The 11,985-nt window shown below is 43.4% G+C and overlaps 1 protein-coding gene across 1 annotated transcript; it reads left to right on the top strand.

The window, feature by feature from the left end:
• Positions 1-1,058: 1,058 nt before the first annotated feature.
• On the top strand, positions 1,059-10,593 carry HRNR (hornerin). Its single transcript, XM_049766006.1, has 3 exons — positions 1,059-1,196; positions 3,831-9,636; positions 9,797-10,593. The coding sequence occupies exons 1-3, from the start codon at positions 1,059-1,061 to the stop codon at positions 10,591-10,593; spliced, it is 6,741 nt and encodes a 2,246-aa protein (XP_049621963.1).
• Positions 10,594-11,985: the final 1,392 nt, after the last annotated feature.

Raw genomic sequence — 11,985 nt, 5'->3', positions numbered from 1 at the left:
GAGGATCAGACTAGACCCGTGGTCGGCAACCTTTTTTTTTTCCAACGGAGCCAAATCTCGCCAAAACCACGATTGAAATTTATTTTGAGAGCCACACAGGGCGCGCACTGACAGCGGTTAGGAGCAGAGTCCTGACTCCTGCCCGGCACACAGAAAAGCCAAATTGAAAGTGGAAAGAGCCGCATGTGGCTCGCAAGCCGCAGGTTGCCGACTACTGGGCCACTAGACTAATATTGCCCATGTCTTTAGAATCATTTCTGTAAAGTTCATGGCATGGGGCTCAAATAATCCATTAGGCTGTTGCCTCCTTTATTAATGAGTTTTTTCTCATTGTGTCATCAGTAAAGGTTTATGATCAGTCCCTGCTTGGAGAATGGAAACAGAATCCAGAGAGCAGCTCCTCCAACTTCCTTTCAATTTAGACTTGAGGTTGATTTTGCCCATACTTTCTACTTTTCTGACCTCCTGATGCTCCTTGGTTGGATTTTTGTTTTGTTTTGTTTGTTTTGTTTTTGGGTCACACTGGCAAAGCTTAGGGGTTACTCCTGGCTTTACGCTCAGAAATTACTCCTGGCAGGCTTGGGAGACCATATGGGATGACAGAATTCGAACCACCATCCTTCTGCATGCAAGGCAAATGCCTTACCTCCATGCTATCTCTCCGGCGTGCTGTGTAGATTAAGACCTGCCCCTCTTGAGTGCTAGAAGGGAATTAAGCTGATGAAGTATGTTTCTGTGTCTTTAGAACAAAGTTTATATCCCAACTAAGGACCAGAAGAGCCAAAGACATTAAATCATAGCTCCCAAATTCATTCAGGAATAGAAAGCCGCAGTATAAATTCTGCTCCTAATTTCATCACTTTCTTGCTACATGGCTTAAACAAGCCATTCAACTCTGAAATGGCTCTTGATTGCAACAGGATAAACTTAATCATGTCTAATTAGTTATTGATAATTACTACAAATGATCAAAACTATTCATGGAAGTAAGAGAAACATACTCTGAAGTGGATCTCTTCCCTTTCCTTGACCCCAAAGGTTAATCAAACTACAACAAGATGCCTAAACTCCTGGAATGCATTATGACTATCATCGATAATTTCTATGAATATGCTGGTAAAGATGAGGAGTGCGATATGTTGAAGAAGTCAGAACTCAAGGAACTTATAGTAACTGAGTTTCATCAAATTCTGAAGGTAAGAATTCGACATAAAGATTGAAGATAGCTGTAAGTCTCTTTTTGACACCTTTTTTGCCCTATGTCAAATTCCTTGAGTTATTTTTATACTTATATAGAGAACAGAAATTTGCAAAGGTGTGAGGTCAAAATTTGACCCACAATGATTTCTAAAATATGACAAAATGAGAAGCTCCTACTAACCCGAGAGAACATAGGGAAGATAATATTATTGATGAGACTAATTCTTATGGAGTAGAAATGTAAAAACGATTGAAAAATAGAAGTAGGGAAAGTGAATCTTCTCTTTCTCTGTCTTTCTTCACCTCTAATATTCTCAATAGGAAAGAGTCTTAGCATATTTTATTTCTATTTCTACATCCAAGTACTATGAGATCTTTCAACTAAAGAAGTTAGCACCTTACTCCTAAATCATAAAAGAGTGACTACTGCATCGAATATCAATCTAGAAATAATTATTTGGAAATTTATATCTAGTTACTGTTCATTAAATGCAGATGCTTTCTGAGTATTTATAAGTTCCCCAAAGAGTCTCATATTTGGAGTGCCAGGTAGAAATTTCATCATCTCCCCTTCAGGCTTTTTTCATTTGTCCAACACAAAAGTCCAGTTCCACTCTGACTTCCTCTCTCAGTAGGCAGCATCATCCTCCACCTCCCATCTAATTCGTCAACAATATCTCTGAAAAACAGCATATTTATCTCCACCACTACTGCCAATTCTGAGATTCAAGTCCCCTTTCCCTCCTACTTCTAGTCTTGGCATTTGGTAAAAAATATAATTTTTTCACAACTCAATTCAAAATCTTTCAACTAGAATGGGCACAATAGGCTGAATGCATGCTCTATATTCAGGAGACATGGGTTTGCTTCGAAGCACCACATGGTCTCACAAGTACTATGGGGAGCAATGGGAGAGCACAGTCACAATGCTAGTATCGTCCTAAAATAAAATAATAACAATAGTAATGACAAAAATCCTTCAACATCCCCAAGCTCTTAAAATAATCCAAAGTTTCTTAGCATGAATTAGCAGGTTCCTCTGTTTGTCTCTAGTCATATCTGTAGTCAGCTATGTCTGCATCAAATAGTTCTGTATTTTTTTCAGCTTCTGTCTGAGTTATGTCTTTTCTTACTCCAGTTACATGTTCATATTCTCTTTTCAAAATAGCCGTTTGTACACCTTTCCCCTCCTTTTTTATCCTTTTATTTGGCTAATTGCAATATATCTTTCATATATATATATATATATATATATATATAGAGAGAGAGAGATATCTTTTGGGGCTGGTGAGGTGGTGCTAGAGATAAGGTGTCTGCCTTGCAAGAATTAGCCAAGGAAGGACTGCGGTTCGATCCCCCAGCATCCCATATGATCTCTCCCAAGCCAGGGGCAATTTCTGAGAGCTTAGACAGGAGTAATCCCTGAGCATCAAATGGGTGTGGCCCCAAAAACAAAAAAAAAAAAAAAGAGAGATATCTTTAAATATATCTTTGATATATTTTTATAGGATACCACTTTTTCTCATTAGCATCCTTGAACTCTGGTGGAACTCATCTACAGTATTCATTATCACAAAACATAAAGTAATTTTAAGTTTGGATGATTAGTCCATTTTGGGGTTTTGGGACCACAACCAGTGGTGTTCAGGGTTTATTCCTGGTTCTACATTGATAAATTACTCCTGGCAGGCTTGTGAACCATATGGGATGCCAGGGATCAAACCCATTTGCCACATGTAAGGCAAATGGTCTACCCATTGTGCTATCACTCCAGCCCAATAACTTTTAACCTTTTAACTCAGGAATCAAACTTATGACTTCTTTATCCCTTACATGTAATTCATGCTAGGTAGTAAGTACACAGCAAATCTTTGTTGGTTGATTAATTAAGTTAAAACTGAACAAATTATGTTCATGTATCCAGAATTATTGTTTATAAATTAACAAGTCACTTATATTTTACTTATTTCTCATAAAAATTGCTCTTTCCTGTTACATCTTTACATTTTTCATTTTCAATTGCATCTTCCATTTTTTCTGTATTATTTACAGCATATTCCTTTCTGTCTTCCTATTTATGACAGGTAATTCTAGTCCAAAGAGCTCTATAGTTGAGATATATTGCATTAAACCCTTAGGATGGGTTTGGATAGTGGTGGATGGTGATGGAGGGACCTTTCTCTGCCATCCCAGGCCACGTGGCTCTGCAACCCCCTTCAGCCGACAGGTCTGGATATTCATGAGAGCAGCAGATAGAAATCTCACTCACAGGCAGGCTTCCAGAGAGATAACATCTTTATTGGCCCTGGCCATCACGTGTGTGGCATATATCATAACCATTTCTGCATGCTATCCTTAGCTTTCCCTGCGTCTTAGCCTTTCCAGCCATGTCTCCTCCTGTTCCCTCTCCATGCTGGCAAAGGCCCTAATCCCTTGGGTCAAAGGCCTTTTCTAACCTTCCCAAGACCCCTTCCAGGAATGGGCGGGTCTTATAGGTAGTTACACGTAAATCTAGGTTGGAGCCAAAGAGATCCATCTAAATAATTTATTTATTCACATTTCTGCAATTGCTTTGCTGTGTGTAATTCATATTGACAAATGGTAATATTTTGTATCTTATTTTTAAACAGAATCCAAACGATCCAGATAGTGTAGATAACATCATGCAAAGCCTGGATCAAGATCACAACAAGAAAGTGGATTTTGTTGAATATCTTCTGATGGTATTCAAGTTAACTCAGGCCTGTAATAAAATTGTTCGCAAAGAATATTGCCAAGCTTCAGGGTCAAAGAAAAGAGATCACAGTAACCAGCACCAAGAGGAACAAAGTGAAACCGATGAGGAAGACAAAGATCAAAGGTCTGACACTCATTCAAGTTGGAGTACAGGAGAGGATGATTCATATTCCAGGGAATCCAGACAAAAGGGTATACATAAACCTGTGTCTAGTTCCAGAAGAAAAGAGCATCAAGGTGACTCATCTAGTTTTGGGGAGAGAAAAAGAACCGGAGATAGAAGGAAAGGGTCAAGTTCAAGCCACTTTAAGAATAAGCAGAAAAACAAACATGACTCTCATTATCAAGAAAACTCTGAGAGTGAAGAGATAGGTCTTACTCAATCACGTAATTATAAAAAAAGATCAAACTCAGGAAATTGGTCACACAGTTGTGGAGAAGGAAATGTTCATTACTCAGAGGATGAATCCTCCAGTTATGGGGAACACAATTCTAGTGCAAATGAATCTTTTGAAAATAAGCATCAAGGGAAACTAAGACATTCACCTAGTCAGGGGCCTGAATTCAGTTCAGGGAGTTGTGGAGGACATGACAACTGGTCAAATTCTAATGATACCAGTGGTTTTGATCATGGATCTGGCTACCAACAGTCCTCTCAACAGAAGCAGTATAAGCAAAATAGTGAATCTCAAGCAAAACATTGTGAAGAACAAGGATACAGTTCTGGTTCAAGTGATAGATCCAGCTCTGGAAAATATAGATCAAACTCAGACCAGTCTTGTAGTCCAAGAAGACGAGAATCTTGCACAAGAGGACAATCAGAACGAAATAGACAACAAAAATATGGTTCTAGACAGTCTTCACGCTCAGAAGAATATGGATCTGAATCTGAACCAAGCAGAGGCAAAAGACAATCAAGGCCTTATCAGTCAACATCTCAGAGAAAATATAAAAGAAGTTCTAGTAATCAGTCAGGAAACTACAACAAACAAAAACATGAATCTGGTTCAGGAAAACTTTCAAACTATGGTGGCCAAGAATCTGGATCTGAAGAATATTCAAGCTGTGGAGAGAATGGTTATAGCACAGGACAGTCATCGGGTTGGGGTAAAAGTGGTTCTCAATCAAGTCAGTCTTCAAGCTGTGAACAGCATGCTTCAGGCACAGGAAGCTGGGGACAAACTGGATCTACATCCGGCAGGTCATCTAGATATGGAGAACGAAGTTCAAGTAATGAGTCTTCCAGCCACAGAAGACATGGTTCTGGCTGGGGGAAGTCATCTGGCTTAGGACACCAGGGTTCAAGCAGAGAGCAATCTTCAAGCTATGGTCAAAGTGGATCTGGCTCAGGGCAGTCTTCAAGCTGTGGACAGCATAGTTCAGGACAGTCATCCAGCTTGGGTCAAAGCGGATATGGATCGGGTTCGTCATCTAGATATGGACAATATGGTTCAAGCAGTCAGTCTTCTTCCACCCACAGTAGACATGGCTCTGGTTCAGGTCAGTCATCCAGAGAGAGGCAACAAGGGTCCAGCTCAGGACAATCTGGCTTTGGCCACCAGAGTTCAAGCATAGGGCAATCATCAAGCTGTGGTCAAAGTGGATCTGGCTCAGGACAGTGTTCCACTGGTGGATATGGTTCAGGCACAGGACAGTCATCCAGCTGGGGTCAAAGTGGATCTGGATCGAGTCATTCATCTAGATATGGAGAGCACCGTTCTAATAGTCAGTCTTCCAGCCACAGTAGACATAGTTCTGGTTCACGCCAATCATCTAGAGAGAGGCAACAAGGGTCCAGCTCAGGACAATCTGGCTTTGGCCACCAGGGTTCAAGCAGAGGGCAATCCTCAAGCTGTGGTCAAAGTGGATCTGGTTCAGGTCAGTCTTCCACTGGTGGACAGTATGGTTCAGGCACAGAACAGTCATCCAACTGGGGTCAAAGTGGATCTGGATCAGGTCAGTCATCTAGATATGGACAACATGGTTCAAGCAGTCAGTCTTCTTCCAGCCACAGTAGGCATGGCACTGGTTCACGCCAATCATCTAGAGAGAGGCAACAAGGGTCCAGCTCAGGACAATCTGGCTTTGGCCACCAGGGTTCAAGCATAGGGCAATCCTCAAGCTGTGGTCAAAGTGGATCTGGCTCAGGGCAGTCTTCCACTGGTAGACAATATGGTTCAAGCACAGGACAGTCATCTAGCTGGGGTCAAAGTGGATCTGGATCTAGTCAGTCAACTAGATATGGACAACATGGTTCAAGCAGTCAGTCTTCTTCCAGTCATACTAGACATGGCTCTGGTTCAAGTCAGTCATCTCGAGAGAGGCAACAAGGGTCCAGCTCAGGACAATCTGGCTTTGGCCACCAGGGTTCAAGCAGAGGGCAATCCTCAAGCTGTGGTCAAAGTGGATCTGGCTCAGGACAGTCTTCAAGCTGTGGACAACATGGCTCAAGCACAGGACAGTCATCCAACTGGGGTCAAAGTGGATCTGGATCAGGTCAGTCATCTAGATATGGACAACATGGTTCAAGCAGTCAGTCTTCTTCCACCCACAGTAGACATGGCTCTGGTTCAGGTCAGTCATCCAGAGAGAGGCAACAAGGGTCTAGCTCAGGACAATCTGGCTTTGGCCACCAGGGTTCAAGCATAGGGCAATCATCAAGCTGTGGTCAAAGTGGATCTGGCTCAGGGCAGTCTTCCAATGGTGGACAACATAGTTCAAGCACAGGACAATCATCTAGCTGGGGTCAAAGTGGATATGGATCTGGTCAGTCATCTAGATATGGACATGGTTCAAGCAGTCAGTCTTCTTCCAGCCACAGTAGGCATGGCACTGGTTCAGGTCAGTCATCCAGAGAGAGGCAACAAGGGTCCAGCTCAGGACAATCTGGCTTTGGCCACCAGGGTTCAAGCATAGGGCAATCCTCAAGCTGTGGTCAAAGTGGATCTGGTTCAGGTCAGTCTTCCACTGGTGGATATGGTTCAGGCACAGGACAGTCATCCAGCTGGGGTCAAAGTGGATCTGGATCGAGTCATCCATCTAGATATGGAGAGCACCGTTCTAATAGTCAGTCTTCCAGCCACAGTAGACATAGTTCTGGTTCACGCCAATCATCTAGAGAGAGGCAACAAGGGTCCAGCTCAGGACAATCTGGCTCTGGCCACCAGGGTTCAAGTAGAGGGCAATCCTCAAGCTGTGGTCAAAGTGGATCTGGTTCAGGTCAGTCTTCCACTGGTGGACAGTATGGTTCAGGCACAGAACAGTCATCCAACTGGGGTCAAAGTGGATCTGGATCAGGTCAGTCATCTAGATATGGACAACATGGTTCAAGCAGTCAGTCTTCTTCCAGCCACAGTAGGCATGGCACTGGTTCACGCCAATCATCTAGAGAGAGGCAACAAGGGTCCAGCTCAGGACAATCTGGCTTTGGCCACCAGGGTTCAAGCATAGGGCAATCCTCAAGCTGTGGTCAAAGTGGATCTGGCTCAGGGCAGTCTTCCACTGGTGGACAATATGGTTCAAGCACAGGACAGTCATCTAGCTGGGGTCAAAGTGGATCTGGATCTAGTCAGTCAACTAGATATGGACAACATGGTTCAAGCAGTCAGTCTTCTTCCAGTCATACTAGACATGGCTCTGGTTCAAGTCAGTCATCTCGAGAGAGGCAACAAGGGTCCAGCTCAGGACAATCTGGCTTTGGCCACCAGGGTTCAAGCAGAGGGCAATCCTCAAGCTGTGGTCAAAGTGGATCTGGCTCAGGACAGTCTTCAAGCTGTGGACAACATGCCTCAAGCACAGGACAGTCATCCAACTGGGGTCAAAGTGGATCTGGATCAGGTCAGTCATCTAGATATGGACAACATGGTTCAAGCAGTCAGTCTTCTTCCACCCATAGTAGGCATGGCTCTGGTTCAAGTCAGTCATCTCGAGAGAGGCAACAAGGGTCCAGCTCAGGACAATCTGGCTTTGGCCACCAGAGTTCAAGCAGAGGGCAATCCTCAAGTTGTGGTCAAAGTGGATCTGGCTCAGGGCAGTCTTCAAGCTGTGGACAACATGCCTCAAGCACAGGACAGTCATCCAACTGGGGTCAAAGTGGATCTGGATCAGGTCAGTCATCTAGATATGGACAACATGGTTCAAGCAGTCAGTCTTCTTCCACCCACAGTAGACATGGCTCTGGTTCAGGTCAGTCATCCAGAGAGAGGCAACAAGGGTCCAGCTCAGGACAATCTGGCTTTGGCCACCAGGGTTCAAGCATAGGGCAATCATCAAGCTGTGGTCAAAGTGGATCTGGCTCAGGACAGTGTTCCACTGGTGGATATGGTTCAGTCACAGGACAGTCATCCAGCTGGGGTCAAAGTGGATCTGGATCGAGTCATTCATCTAGATATGGAGAGCACCGTTCTAATAGTCAGTCTTCCAGCCACAGTAGACATAGTTCTGGTTCACGCCAATCATCTAGAGAGAGGCAACAAGGGTCCAGCTCAGGACAATCTGGCTCTGGCCACCAGGGTTCAAGCAGAGGGCAATCCTCAAGCTGTGGTCAAAGTGGATCTGGTTCAGGTCAGTCTTCCACTGGTGGACAGTATGGTTCAGGCACAGAACAGTCATCCAACTGGGGTCAAAGTGGATCTGGATCAGGTCAGTCATCTAGATATGGACAACATGGTTCAAGCAGTCAGTCTTCTTCCAGCCACAGTAGGCATGGCACTGGTTCACGCCAATCATCTAGAGAGAGGCAACAAGGGTCCGGCTCAGGACAATCTGGCTTTGGCCACCAGGGTTCAAGCAGAGGGCAATCCTCAAGCTGTGGTCAAAGTGGATCTGGTTCAGGTCAGTCTTCCACTGGTGGACAATATGGTTCAAGCACAGGACAGTCATCCAACTGGGGTCAAAGTGGATCTGGATCAGGTCAGTCATCTAGAAATGGTTCAAGCAGTCAGTCTTCTTCCAGTCATACTAGACATGGCTCTGGTTCAAGTCAGTCATCTCGAGAGAGGCAACAAGGGTCCAGCTCAGGACAGTCTGGCTTTGGCCACCAGGGTTCAAGCAGAGGGCAATCCTCAAGCTGTGGTCAAAGTGGATCTAGCTCAGGACAGTCTTCAAGCAGTGGACAGCATGGTTCAGGCACAGGACAGTCATCCAGCTGGGGTCAAAGTGGATATGGATCGGGTCAGTCATCTAGAAATGGTTCAAGCAGTCAGACTTCCAGCCACAGTAGACATGGCTCTGGTTCACATCAATCATCTAGAGAAAGGCAACAAGGGTCTAGCTCAGGACAATCTAGCTTTGGCCACCAGGGTTCAAGCATAGGGCAATCCTCAAGCTGTGGTCAAAGTGGATCTAGTTCAGGTCAGTCTTCCACTAGTGGACAACATGGTTCAAGCACAGGACAGTCATCTAGCTGGGGTCAAAGTGGATCTGGATCTAGTCAGTCAACTAGATATGGACAACATGGTTCAAGCAGTCAGTCTTCTTCCAGTCATACTAGACATGGCTCTGGTTCAAGTCAGTCATCTCGAGAGAGGCAACAAGGGTCTAGCTCAGGACAATCAGGTTTTGGCCACCAGGGTTCAAGCAGAGGGCAGTCATCAAGCTGTGGTCAAAGTGGATCTGGCTCAAGGCAGTCTTCAAGTGGTGGACAACAGGGCTCAAGCACAGGACAGTCATCCAACTGGGGTCAAAGTGGATATGGATCAGGTCAGTCATCTAGAAATGGTTCAAGCAGTCATTCTTCCAGCCAAAGTAGACATGGTTCTGGTTTTGGGCAGTCATCCAGAGATAGGCAACAAGGGTCTAGCTCATCTGGCTCAGGACACCAAGGTTCAAGCATAGGGCAATCATCAAGCTGTGGTCATAGCGGATCTGGCTCCCAGCAGTCTTCAAGTGGTGGGCAGCATAGTTCAAGCACAGGACAGTCATCCAGCTGTGGTCAAAGAGGATCTGGTTCAGGTCAGTCTTCTAGCATCGAGCAGCATGGGTCTTGCTCAGGTCATTCATCTAGCTATGGACAGCATAGTTCAAGTATGGGACATTCATCAACCTCCGGCCAACATGTGTCCTCCTCTTGTCAGTCTTCTAGTCCTAATCAATGTGGCTCAAGTCAGTGTTCTAAACCCAACAGATTTGAGTCTGGCTCAAGTCAGTCTTCTTGTAATCAACATGGGTATGGAACAGGTCAAACTTCCAGTAATGACCAGCAATGTTCTAATTCTGGTTGGTCATCCAACCATAATCAAAGTGGGTCTAGCTCACATCATTGTTCAGGCTCTGAGAACTATCAGGGTGGTTCACCTTGCTCTTCTGGATCTTGTTCTGTTACTGGCACTGGACAAGATAGATCTGGCTCATGTTGCTCATCTAGTTCTGAGCAATATGGTTCTGGGTCTGCTCAATTTTCCGGTTCAGATCAGTATTGTGCTGGCTCATGTTACCCACCTCAATCTGGACAATGTTATTCTGGATCTAGTCAGTATCCTAGCTGTGAACAATCTGGACAGTGTGGTTCTGGATATGATCAGTATTATGGCTATGAACATTATGGATCTGGCTCATATGGCTCATCATGCCCTGACCAATATTGTTATGGATCTGGTCAGAATTCTCACTGTGGTACTACCAATACAGTGTTACTTCACAAGACTTCAAAAAATGTAGACTATAATAATCAAAGAAAAGGGAATAACTCTACTAGGAGTGGTATTAGCTCAAGTTTCTACTGTTTGAGTAGCAGCACTCCACTTTATGAATATGTTCAAGAGCAGAGGTATTACTTTTGACAAACAATGAATAAAACGAAATGAAATTCGAGCAGAAATTTAGAAAATATGAGACTTACTAATTAATCAATAATTATGAAATTACTTTCTAATGGGAGATATATCTGGTTTTCTTTTTCTTTTAAATATGCAACTGTATTCCTTTTTCTTGGGTTCCTTCTAAAGATTGTAGAGGTTCTGGCTACTTTGCTAAGAAATATTAAATTGAATAAATTCTATATGTGCAACTAAATTTGGAAGATTAATACAAATTATTTAAAAATCTCGGGGCTTAACTAAGGGTTCTTTCTGAGAGATTTATTATTCATGGTATGATAACACATTTAAGCCTGTATCTTAGAAGAGCATGCTGTTACAGAGTAATTACTAGTTTCAGACCCCAAACGGATCACAGACATGAAGCATGATTTTAGATTTGCCACACAGAATGATGGCAGTAAGAAGAAAACCTCAAACAAGTTAACTTTACCTTTGGTGTTACTTAAATCAACAAACTAACAACAGGCATTAAAAATTGATATGAGGGGCCCGGAGAGACAGCACAGTGGCGTTTGCCTTGCAAGCAGCCGATCCAGGACCAAAGGTGGTTGGTTCGAATCCCGGTGTCCCATATGGTCCCCCGTGCCTGCCAGGAGCTATTTCTGAGCAGACAGCCAGGAGGAACCCCTGAGCACCGCCGGGTATGGCCCAAAAACAAAAACAAAAACAAAAACAAAAAAATTGATATGAGGATTTTCTCCGTAGCCATGACAGCTATGGAAAAACAACAGCTGTTTCTTAAAAAGTAGAAATATAGCAATTCAGGATTAAAGGGTTTATGTGGGTGTTGCCATGATTAAAGGAAGAATGACATTGTCTCCTATTCCTAAGAATTTTCTCCATAATAAAAACATTGGAATTGCTATAGACGTGGTTCAGTAGTAACGCATATACTTGGTATGCATAAGTCTTGGATTCTATGCCCCAAACTTAAAAAATAATTAAAAGAGAAATAGAAAAGCCAACAAAACATTGTGGAAGATTAACAGCATGAAATTACAATGGCTACAATCTATTTCTACAATTTATTGACTTTTCCAATATAAGTTATCACTTTTGTCTAGATGGAAGCACTATCACTGTATAACTCTTAACTTGACATAACATGTTTGTTCAAAAATGGACAATATACGAAGTAATTTGGTTCATCTCTACTTCATTTTATTCCTCAAATACAGATGGTCAGACTAGAAACTACTTAAATGAAAATTCCAGGGCCCATCCTTCATAC

The sequence above is a fragment of the Suncus etruscus genome, chromosome 19 (genome assembly GCF_024139225.1).
Source record: "Suncus etruscus isolate mSunEtr1 chromosome 19, mSunEtr1.pri.cur, whole genome shotgun sequence".
NCBI lineage: Eukaryota > Metazoa > Chordata > Mammalia > Eulipotyphla > Soricidae > Suncus > Suncus etruscus.
The sequence above is the reverse complement of the archived record's forward strand: the minus strand, read 5'-3'. Positions and strand labels throughout refer to the sequence as shown.

What these genes read in the sequence shown, in the direction of transcription:
- HRNR (XM_049766006.1), top strand. Translation starts at nt 1,059, where the DNA reads ATGCCTAAACTCCTGGAATGCATTATGACTATCATCGATAATTTCTAT. An exon ending in AGTTTCATCAAATTCTGAAG is followed by an intron (nt 1,197 to 3,830) that starts GTAAGAATTCGA and finishes ATTTTTAAACAG; the next exon opens with AATCCAAACGATCCAGATAG. An exon ending in TCAAAGTGGATATGGATCAG is followed by an intron (nt 9,637 to 9,796) that starts GTCAGTCATCTA and finishes CTGTGGTCATAG; the next exon opens with CGGATCTGGCTCCCAGCAGT.